This window comes from Leptosomus discolor, chromosome 14, assembly GCF_034619465.1.
Source record: "Leptosomus discolor isolate bLepDis1 chromosome 14, bLepDis1.hap2, whole genome shotgun sequence".
Lineage (NCBI taxonomy): Eukaryota > Metazoa > Chordata > Aves > Leptosomiformes > Leptosomidae > Leptosomus > Leptosomus discolor.
In genome coordinates, this window is record NC_141404.1 from 18,018,622 (window position 1) to 18,030,630 (window position 12,009).

The 12,009-nt window shown below is 41.5% G+C and overlaps 1 protein-coding gene across 3 annotated transcripts in view; it reads left to right on the plus strand.

The window, feature by feature from the left end:
- The window catches only part of XYLT1 (xylosyltransferase 1), a 200,362-nt gene that overhangs the window by 48,707 nt on the left and 139,646 nt on the right, over nt 1-12,009 (plus strand). For 2 of the 3 annotated variants that reach the window (XM_086472989.1, XM_086472990.1), the window contains one exon: nt 3,392-3,430. The exons of the other annotated variant lie outside the window; for it this stretch is intronic. In XM_086472989.1, the coding sequence (XP_086329115.1) occupies nt 3,392-3,430 (39 nt within the window). The remainder of the gene's footprint in view (nt 1-3,391; nt 3,431-12,009) is intronic. 3 annotated transcript variants of the gene reach the window in all.

Here is a 12,009-nt window from a genome sequence, read left to right on the forward strand (position 1 = left end):
GATTCATAGCACTTGAAAAATGGCAGTCTGAAATTTGAGATGGGATGATTGCCGACATCCCCGGGGTTTAGTTATAACAACTCCTGTGGTACTGTGGCAGGCTACTGGAACCTTGTAGAGTTTAAGTGGAACACATACAGACCAAGCAGAGCTTTGCTCAGAATGGTGCTAGTTTTTCTACTGTTTGTTCCTAAGCGTTTCCATGCATAGATGTGGATGAGCGATAACTTTGCTCTCTGACCCAGGCCTTTCATTAACAGCTGATAACCAGTGAGAGCAGGAGGTTGGACAAAGCAGAGAGGTTGTAACTTCAAAAAAAAAAAAAGTGCATACGTTCATCCCTCACACGTGGGCTGTTCCTGTGCACGTTACCGTACATAACCATGCATCAGGCCACACGAAGGAGCTGGAGAAGAGCAGTGGGTTTTACCCGAATGTAACATATTTATTTGGCACTAGTGATAGGTGGATAATTTTAAGGGCATGCCTCTTCCTGCAGTAAGAGTGAAAGCCTTTCTTTCAAGTTATTGACATTGAGCTCAAATTTTAAAACTATTTTTTGCAATTGAAAGCTGAATTTGACTATGTTTATGTCCTCCCTCCTTCTCTGCCCTCCTCAGCTTCCTCATTGTTGCACTTTGAAGAGGAGAATTGAGGTGTATTCTCTATGGTTCTGTTTTGGGGACCTTTAGGTCAGCTTTGAGAGCTGTGATGAGTGTGGTACCTGTAACTGCATGAGCGAAACTGAAAAGTAGAGCACTCAGTTGGGCACCAAGTGAAAGAAATAGCCTCTGTGCGAGGCAGAGGTGACATCCAGAAACACACCAGTGAAGTTCCTTCATCTTTGTTTCACGGTCAGTGAATGCTGAGAGGCAGCAATGTCGCACTGTTTGAACTGCTGCTGGGAGAAAGGGAAAAAAGCCCCAAACCTGCACCATCTCTAGCAGTTGTCCTGGTGCAAAGTGTGAGATGAGGAAGGAGACAATAACCTGTGTTGTACCTCCTTTTGCCCAAAAAAAGCTAAGCTTCATTTTTTGTCTCAGATAATTCAGAAGTGAACACAGGATGATGTGTATGAATGGTGTGTGTTTCTAATGACAGCAGAAACAGGTCCCCCCACAGTACTACAGTACAGGTTCCCTGCACAATGGCTGCAGTACAAGTTAATACAAGTAACCAGGGCCAAAATGAGGAGGAGTAAAATAAACAGGTAAAACTGTACCATCACAGTTTAATTGGCCCATGCTGATGCACCATGTTCCACATGGTGAAATAATGCTATTCAAAACCTGGGGTTTATTTGCAATTTTCTTTAGTCAAGACAGCTTTTGAAATTAATAATTTCCAAAGGAAATCTATTCTGTTCAACAAGCATTGGACTTTGTTTGTCTGGCTTTTAAATAGTCTGAAGCCTTATCTATTACAGGACTCCCCTGATCTTTCCAGGATGTTTTATACATACAGTAGCTGCTTCCTCTTATAGAAATAATGTCATTTGGAAGTGAACAGTACGTGCTGAAAAAGCTTTTGTCTGCAGTCAAATTGGCAATGACTGAGAAACTCCAGATGATCTCCCAAAGGGAAGTCTGTGCAGCTGGGCTGTTCTTTGTTACAGTAGTATTTTGCTCTTTCTGTTTAAACACATTTTGTATTCTATCTGCCACACACACCTGCCAGTATTGTGATCTTCCTGCTATGATATAAATATGAGTGGAACAATGTAGGACAATGTTGTGACCAAACTACATTGCTTAAGAGTCCAGCTGCAAAATTGATGGATTTATCCCTGCGAAGTCTGTAAGAGAAGAACTGTGAGTGCTGACGTCATTTGTCTTTAGAAATGTAAAGCCATCCAAGGACAAGATTCCTCTCGCCTCTTCTCTCACCTTCAGATGATTTCTGCCCCGCTCCCTCCCAGCTTAGCTGGTGAAATGGTATTTAGATTTCACTGAGGTTTCTCAGTCTCCTTCTCCGTCTTCACATCGTTTGGCCAGTTGTCAGATAGTATCTACTACATGTGTATAGTAATGGTACTCTGGTGTTAGAACATGTTGATGAAAGATTATGTTTAAGTTAGGCAGCATGACAGATAATCATGGACTTTTTTAGATGGGCACAGCATGCTGCTTGGCCTGTGACTTACTGAGTGGAGGAAAGATGTATCAGGGGTTTCGAGGCCGATTTCCTCCTTGACTTTTTTTTATTCTGGGTTTATAGCTTGCTTCTTCATTAGTATATTTACACTGAATATCGAACCAAAAGCTGCTTTATAAGCAGAATTAAAAGGAATGTGTAGTGTCTTGGAGCAAAGCCAGATTTTTTTTTTCATTATGTTCTGTGGTTTAGCCAAAGTGAGAATCACAATGACCTGAGTATCTGGAGATATCAAACCTCAAAATTAGTCTCAGGAGCTCGATAATCTGGCAGACAAGAATTTACTTTACTAAACTAAAGCTGTCTAATTTCAACAGATGTGATGGATTAAAGAGTGAGCATCATTGACCTGGTTCCACTCTTGTTAGGCTTTCCAGTTAAACAGGATGTTGTAGAAAGCGACACCTTGCAGAGTAATACCTGGACCAGCAGGACTGAGATTTTAAATGTCCCATATACTTTAAAAGATGTTCCTGTAAAGATTCTACTTGAGCACTAATCCCAGAACACTAATGATGGAGTCTCCTGTAGGGATGTTACTCTCTTTCTAACCTCTTAATTAACTGGCTAAATAGACAATTTTTGTGGTTTCGTGTTTAGAAGCTCTTTAATGAGGTTTGAATCCTCTGGCCAAGCCAAGTTAAGAGTTCAGATTTCAACACCAAGGAAGATGCCAGACTGCAGAAAATGCACGGTGCACTTGCACGTATAATGTGCAAAGCTGGAGAGAGGCATTCGTCAGGGTGAAATTTTAATGGAAAACAAAACAACCATGGCGTAACTGCAGCTGTTGGGAGGAAAAATTTTGACAAGGAGGTGGCCCACTCTATCATCATCAAGTCCTGGTGAACTTTCAGAAAAGGTTCTAATGCCTTGAAATTACAGGAGCACGAGCCAATTGTCAACCAAGAACGAAATGTTACAGAGCGTTAAATCAAAATGCAAGGGCCTTTGTGTGGCCTTGAGTTGTTCTGTGGCTAATCTGTCTCTGATACACTCTGGTTACTGCGATTTCTTTCATTCATCCAAATATTGTAGAGATCCTGTAATTTCTGTGCGATGGTAGGATTTCTGGAAAAGGAAGATCTCTTAAAAAAGAAATTGAAAAAAATCCTGTCATCCTTGTTCAAGCAGATGTGATTTTCCTAACATCGTTACTTTGGACCAATAATGGCTCAAAACACCTCCTTTTCCCCTATTCCAGAGTAATGGCTGTTTCTGTCTGCTCTTTTTGTAGATCGAACCTCCTAGTCCCTACACCAGCTTGGAGACTCAGGTTAGTACCACCCCACACACACTTCTTACAAGAGATTCACTGAAAGAGAGGGCTGATCTCTGGTTGCCCGCCATGTTTATGATATTTAAGCATGTTGGTGGCCCTGGAGAAGGTGCAGCTGTAACAAGGGTCGCAGTAGCTCCCAACATGACTGACTGGGCAAGGAGAGAACTGGACTTTCACAGGAAACAGTAGGTGCAGATGATGAGGAAGGGACCTGGCATACAGTTGGACAACAGCAAAAGTGACTTGTGTTTGTTAGAAGAGAGGATGCAGTCCTCAAGGCAGTGCAAGCATCCATTCATGGGATTCTAATTCCTTTTTGTACACTCAGCTTCCTAGCTTTTGTTATGATCCTGATGCTAGTGTATTACTCTAAAATACTGTTGTGCTGCTGATTTCCTCTTCAGACATTACAATGAATGGTAATGAATCTGTGGAGATGCCTGGCATCAGAAGGTCAAAGTGACAGAAGGGATTTTACATAGTCACTGATGCTTTGATTTGTGTTTTTTAACAAGGCAGCATCATTGATTTCTGTTCTCGCTGATCTCTGGGAGACAGCGAAGGCAATGGTACTTGCATACTGAAGATGAGTGTGTATTCAGAACACACATTTCCAATGTCCCTTAGTGACTGCATAAATATTTCTACCTTTATCTTCTGCTGGCCTTTCTCTGAGGGAAGCTTTTGACTGTTTTGTTATTTCTTTCAACAAGCCCATTATGTCTTTTATGGACCTCACTTTGGAGCCAAGCCTTTGTGAGTTGACACTGGTAGGGAAGGATCACCCAAAGATTGTTATACTCAGTGGCATTACAAAGTAGCATCAAAACACAGGTTATATAATAAAGTACTAATCTGTACATGATGCAGAACTAGACATATACCGTAATAATGAAGACTTATTTTATTACTGACTTAAAATAGCATAAGAACATCAGTGTTTGTCAGTGAAGGTACTAGGGAGAATACACATGTGAGTATGAGCAAGAGAATTTCACCCTTGGAGGAGAAGGAAGTGAAAGGGAGACCATCAGCTCCAGCTGGTACAGCTGCCAGCTGCAGCAGATTACTGGCTGAGGTGATGCCTTCAGCCCCAGCTTGCCACCTCCTTGTCCTGCCCTGCCAGTCTGCATCGTCCCTGACCTGCATGTCATTTGCTCCTCTGGCCCGTTACCTCCTTGCCAAGACTGTCAGCAGGTGTGACAGTCAGGCCAGGGGACTCCGAAAGTTGCTGTGTTTTCAAGGGGCCTTAGTATTTTGGGGGTCAGGGAGGGCATAAACACATTGCTTATGAATGATTAAGGTAGAAATTAAGTATATGGTTGTATGTGGTGATATTTATTTCAGTGTTACTGAAAGCCGTATCCACTTCTGAATCCATTTTCTGTAGAAAGCTGCTTACTTCTGACCTTGAAATAGATGAGGAGCGCCAAAACTAGCTTCTTATGGGCGATGCACTTATGTCCCAAAGCGTTCTCGACTGCTGGGGCCTGTTCAAATGTAGGAGCTGAGACCAGGAGATATCCTGGGGTGGGGAGGGAAGGGACTGTCTCTTTCCGAGAGGTCAAGTAAATCTGGGTATCACAGCTGAAGGTTTGGGTGTGACTTTGGTTTCTGGTGAAACCAGATTTCTCTTTAGGTGAAGTGGTCACAAGCATTTGGATTAGCAGTGGAAGTTGTTTTATACCTAGACTAAGAAGTTAGGAGTTTGAGACTTGGTCACAGTCTTAGCTGCAAGTGTCTCTGTTTTGTTTGCTATGAAAAAGCACTGTGAGAAAAATAAAACCAGCAGTTTTAACATTTTGCCGACTCTAACAGGTTGTTAACTAATATGGTTAATAAAGAATCCCCACATTTGCAGAAGTTTACCCACATGCTTTATTCTCCTCCTTTTTCTTTGAGGACAGATGGGAGCAGAGAGTAGCACTGCATTCATTTGAGACATGTTGAGTAGTAGACTGGTGAGCAGCTTCTCTGCTTTGGTGGTTTCCTGCACAATCTTGGGATGAATTGGCTCATTCAAGAATTTCTCTCCACTGCCCTCTGGTTTCCTGTCTCGGCTCTGATTTGGTTGGTATTTTGAATGTTGACATTTCAAACCCATGCAGTGTGTTGAAAGGGGGCTGTATTCTGGAGGCCTTCTCATGAGTTTTTCATATCATTTCCTCTCCTTTCCCTAATCTTCCAATCAGCTGTACAACTGTTGAAAATTTTACAGATATGGCTGCAAGTGATCCTCTAAAAGAGAGAATGGGTACTCTTCCAACTAGCTCAGCTTCAGCAGTCTCTTTGAATTCCCCTATAAAGATGTATTTTGGGTTGTGTGTAAGAGAACAAAGTATTTACTTGAGAACTAAGGAAGTGTTTTTGGCTGATACTATTCCAAGGAAAAAGTTTCTGCAAACAAATTATTTTTTGCACAATTCCCTCATGCTCTTCTGTCTTAGAGGCATATCAAAATACTTTGTTCAAATTGGACCTGCCAAATCGCACTCCTTATGTTATCAAATAGCAGTATGTTGGGGATTGGTCTGATTTGTTTATACCTACCTATGTTGGGACAGTGTGTCAAAAGATGATGCCATCAGGCAGTTCCTGTTCTCACTGTTCTTTTTTTGTAAGTGGGATCATATAATTCACAAACCACTATTCTTTAGCTTTTTCCCATGTTAAATGGTGTGTAACAAGTGTGAATCGTGTGATGTATAAATTTGGTGTGGCCGATTTAACAACTACTTTATCAGCTGTGTTCGAGGGAGTAGGATGTGGCAAATTTATTTGCACTGTATTGCAAAATAATACTCATCTAGGGTTCAACCCAGAAACTTGGTCTTTACTGTGTTGTAAAAAATATTTTGAAAAAAAAGACCCTCCCATCTCCTATCTCTAAATCTCACTGTACGCTAATGCCAAAACCAGATACCCCTAAGCATCCTTGAGGTGATTGATAAGGTCATGTTGTCAGGATTCTTTTGGTGGGTTCAGGTGTGTTTGTCTGCACTATCACACAAAGAGAAGTTGAGTGTAATTTGGATAGAATGAAGAAAATTAAGAGAGAATGAAAGCTGTTTTCAGCAGCTGAGATGGTAGTACATTACATCTGAAACAGCTATGATTCTGTTTGTGACTACTTTTCTTGCAATTTCTGAAGTTATCTCCATCAATGAGATTGTGACTGTTTGCATTTCACACTTAGCACCCTTCATTTCACAAAAATACCAGGAGTTAAATGTAATGGCTTCATCAGCAGTTAGCCCAGAGGTGAATTTTGGCCCAGTTTTTCTTTCTCTTGGAGCACTGGAGTTTGTTACCATCTTTCAGTCAGAGAGATCATTATCAGTCTCCTTCCAAAGCTGTAGCTTTGTGTCTGTTAAAAGTTGTGTGATGGGATGCTAGGAAGCCCTCTAAGGCCTTCTGATGTAGGACCACAGTATTGCAGGTGGCAGTGGAATGGGGCTCTGTGTGGGAGGTCAGAGGACTGAGTAATCAGTGCAGCAGTTGCAGTCCTTACCACTGCCTTCACCTGCAGGAGGTAAACCCTGACATGTGTTTTCCTTTCACCAGTGCCATCCCCAGCATGAGTGTGCTGCAGTGCTTGCCCCGAGAGCCGCTGTCTGAGGGGTGCCAGGCTAAGCCTGTGGCAGGCAGACGTGCACACTTGTGTCTGTGTGGTAAGCGGTTGGTTTTCCTCCGCTTAGAGGTAGCAGCATCTCTAAGCTTATGGCAATAATAATAAAAAAATAGAATTCTTCTTCTTCCGAGAATACAGAATAACATTTTTCCTTTGTTATTAGAAGTCAAAATATGAACTGATTTTTGCTGTGCAGTTTCCTGAAGTTGCTCTCACTGGGGTAGCTTCTGTCAGAGTAGCTGGTGGCTTGCAGCCTCCCTTTAAGGGATGGGTGCAGTTCCCAGGTGCTGCTGAAGTGTGAAACTTGGATATTGCTGAAATAACATGTGCACTCAGAATCCAAACACAAGAAGTGTGTGTAATGCATATGCCACACCAGGAGGATTTCAGCTGGAAAGTTACCTTAGCCAACAGTAGTCCCTGGTCCAGGGAGGATTATGTTGGCAGAGAGCCAGGGTGAAAGATGCTTTGAAGGCTTCTTCCCATGGAACACAAGTGCTCTCCCATGTTGGTGAAGTAAATATTGATGCCTGAGTACTGGCAGCAGTGTGCTTGTCATAATACAGCAAAACCAGACTGCTTTTTAATACCCTTCTGTAATTAGGATGTAACCTGCCTGCACTGTAGCAGCTCAATACCTCTTACCCGTGTCAGCCTCTTGTCTCTGAGAACAGCTCAGATGATGATCACTCCCAGAAAAAAATATGTATTTTAACAGAAGTGCCTTTAAAGAGACTAAGGGAGAAGACTGCTTGTTCCTGTCCTCTCTACCATTTAATTTATTTTTTTCTTTTAAAGCTAGGTCTTTTTGGACCAAAAATGCCCTACCATGGAGAGGGTTGTGTAAGGAACAAAAATTGTCACATTAAAATATATTTATTATCCTGTAATTCCTTTCTCTGAAATTGATCTGGATTAATTCAATAAAAGACTCGGAACTGAGGGTTCATGGTGTGCCACTCTGTTATGGATGTTGCTCTTCACCGTTAAGTGGCCACTTTGAACAGCAAAAACATACTCTTGGCACATTTTTTGCAAGTGCCTGGCAAGATGCCTTTGTCATCAGGTGCAAATCAAATAACTTCACTACCTATAGGACTCTCTAAATAATTGGTGTGCTTATTTGTTTGACCTTTAATTATTTCTTCTGTTCAACCCAGAAATTTAAAATTGTGACCCTCAGCTGTGGGTGCCAAGAGGGACTCAGGTCTGTCACCTGCCCGCATAGCCTGCAGGCAGGAGAGAGGCTACCGGGAGGCACACTGCTACCTGGAAAGCTCACGCACCTTTTAGCTGGTTCTTGTCTGGGAATGATGGGGTGCTGTCAGCCCTGCTGGGATCCAGAGCACAAGTATGGCGGCAGCAGCGGCAGCTGTACAAGTTGCCTCATCATGCACCTTAAAACGGCGGTGGTTGCCTTTGCAGGTAAGTGAGCGTTTTGCTCTTTGTGCACGGACTTGGTCAGCATCTGCTTCCCTGGGGGCTGCACAGCTGATCAGCTGATTTCACGTGAGTGCCACGTAATCAGCACTTCCCAGTAAGAGTAGGTAAGAATCGCAAACTTGAAGGTACTATATCCAGTACTAAAAGCAAACATTCATTGTGTTATTTGTTAGACTATCATATGGAAAAAAATAATTAAATAATTGGGAAACTGTTTTTTAAAAGAATGTGACTAAAAATAATACTCTGAATCTTTTGTGTCTCTGGTTTTGGATATGTTTGGGTTTACTTTCTGAGTCTTATGGTTACCTCACAAGGTAGAAATTTGGGAATTTTTCCAGTCGTAATCAGTATTCATGGAAAAAACCCCACAAATTCAGGAATCTTGGAGCCTGTAGAAAAAGCGTCTTGCAATTTTTGTGACAAGATGATTGTTATTGGAAACCATAAACACAGAGTCTTTAGTAAAATCAACTTGTGAACATAAAGTAAACTTCCAGGGTATTTAGCTTTTCAAAATGCAGATTAATATTTTTTTTCCAACTTGTCAGTTTGGGGGGTGAAGAGGGGGCATGCACCATTTCATAAGGTGCTAAGTGAGTAAAGAGCTGAAATGCTGATGGGATATGTGGCCATTGGGGAAAATTCTGCAATTTCTTGTGGTGGCTGTGCTCATTTTAATTGAGGATTTTGCAGTATGCTGTCAAGGCAAAGAGGAAACAGCACGTTTTCCTTCCTACTGAGAAACATGAAAATACAAGTAGAATTCATGGGTTTACCTCTGAAATCTTCATAATGCAGTCCCGGTAGAAACATCCAATGCAATCAAATTGCTGAGCTGTTACTGTCTGTTGATCAGATACACTGATTTTGACAAAGATAAGCCCAGAAACACAGCGGCTAGAAATGTCTCTGTTGTTAAATCACACAAGGAGAATTTAGGCCTTTGTTAAGAGAATGTGTCTTCCAAATGTGTCTGCCGAGGGGGTCTTTCTTGGGTATAGGTGGGAAATACTCTGCAGTATTAACTGGATATTATTTCCATTGAAGATACCTAGGTACAGTCTCCTGCAGCATTTTGGGAAGTTTTAACTTTTATTACGCACGCAGTCATTGCATCTGATTTGCCATGTATCTAGAGAGAGAAAGAAAGGAAGAGCATATGGCTTTGAACTCACATCTCTATCCCTTGTTTTCTCGATTATTTCTGTGAACAAAATCTGGGAAGTTTGGCATCGAAGGCCAGTGGAGTCCTTTGCAACAGTCTGTTTCATGAAGAGGGTACACACCGCATGTCACTTAAATTCCTTCCTACCAATGCTGTGAAACTTGAATTTTATGTGAAACTCCTTTTTTTAAAAAAAAGCCCTATATAAAGCTTTCTAACTTAGCTAGGAAAAAAACCCAAACACCTAGCTGTCAGCTCAGAGTGACCTGGGTGCTGTGTAATAATGTAATTCCTTTCTCTTGTTCTTTGGAGGATGTTTGATATTTTCAGCATGTTTTCAGTCCGCTTGGTGCTTGTAAAAGCTGTCTCTTGGACAGCACTGAGAATGAAATCTCTTTGAGAGGTACAGCCTGGGCAAACTTCCCAGACACAGCACATGTGGAAGGGAATTTCTGTGATGGACAGGATGGTATTTTTGACTCTTCTCTGAACTCTACATCCAGAGCTTGCTAAGCATCTTTGCTCTTACTTAATTGAGCCTGAACTACCGCTCCTATTCTCAGGATGTCAGCTGTGGGCTGGTGGTTTTTTGTTTGGGTTTTTTTTTTTCTGTTGTTCCCAGAAGTGCTTCTGACCTGTCCAGTGGGTTGTCTGTCCCTTTTAATACTCATTTGAGAAAATATTCTTGTCCTTTCTGGAAACAGGGAAGTTTCTAATTGTCCGTAAGTCCATTCATGCATGATGCAGCTTCAGGAACATGAGGTGCTCTTATGCAGTTATCTTAATTATGAATATTTTTAATAGTACACCTCCCAAGCTAAGATCTTAAAAAGATACGAGAATTGTGGGATTTCCTAGCAGAAGCTGATTTGCCAGTACCCATTTAATTTGCACAGCATTCAAAGTGCTTACCAGCAGTAGCTAGTTTTTGTGAAGTGTTTAGCCTCTGATGGAAACGGAATTCTAAAATTTAGTTCTGTGCTTGCCTGTTTTTATTGTATAGGACAAATTGGCCGAAGGGAAGATATGTACATTATGTTAATTATAATCAATTACCATCAGAACTAAACAGTTCATTATGACCCTGTCCCTGCTGTACAGTAAAGCTATTGTATGCTGTCATGCTCTGCACCTCAAATGACATCACAGAACAGGAAAGTTCTTGATTATTCCAGAATAATGGTAACAGGCCTAAGATTAATATTTGGTAGCATGAGGTCTGGCTGATTGCTTAAATAAAGCTCTATTGCAGAACTGTTCTGATAGCAAATAGAGAATTGTGCCAACAAACCAAAATATTCTGAGACTAATTTGGTATCTGTTCCATTCTTTAAATGAAATACATCTCCAAGTTGTTCCGATAAATATATCTAGAAATAAATACATACTTCATATCTCTCAGATTGCAAATGCTGTATGTTTGTGGTGGCTGCAATATTGCAGTGAGGGGCTGTTAAGAGTTTTACAGCTGTTTCCTTTCTCGTGTGCATCCCTTGCTGTCAGAACAGCAAGATAGGAGGAATTCACACATTATTTTCCAGTCAAATGTTAGGTAGCTCTCCATTCAACACCACCTAGGCTAAAATTAGAGAGCATGCTTAACTATAAGCACCCACTTAAGTGCAGCTGATTTCAGGGGGACTTTTCCTTGAAGTCCCACTATGTATCACACCTGCATTTCTTACCTGAAACCAAATTTCCATTTCAGTACTTTAAAATACGTTTTTATCTTTGGAGCCCTTTTACGTACAGTGGACTGGATCATCTGGTGAGTAATTCACTGTGCCGCTCCTGACTGAAGTGGAGCAGTGTCAGTTATCCTGACTGAAGAGGTGACTTACTGTATTCATGTGAGCAGTCAGTAAAATGCAGGTCAACTTGCTGGCCTGGCAAGTTGTCACCACTGTGACTGGTGCATAGTTGTGGAAGGTTGTGCCGCAGGCACAATGAAAAGCTACGTGCAGGCAACCAGTGTCTGTTGTTACTGCTTGGGTGGCATTCTCTGTGCAACATTTCTTGGGAGACATCTGGGATGCATTTCGCTTTGTGATTGGTTTGAAATTATACTGAAATGTGGGGTCTGGTTTTGGTTTATTTCATTTTCTGTAACAGCTACAGGTAAATCCAACTGAAAGGGCTTTTGTGATGCCGGTTTGTTTTGGTTTGAGGTTTTTTTCTTTCCCCCTGCAATTTTCTTTTCCTCTGGTTACGCTGGGATTAGACCTCAATGGCATAAATAGCTCTTGTGCAGCAAAGTGGTTTAAAGTGATAATTCCATTTTGACAGTGGTGAAGCATAGCACAGAAAATAAAAATGCACAAATAATTTATT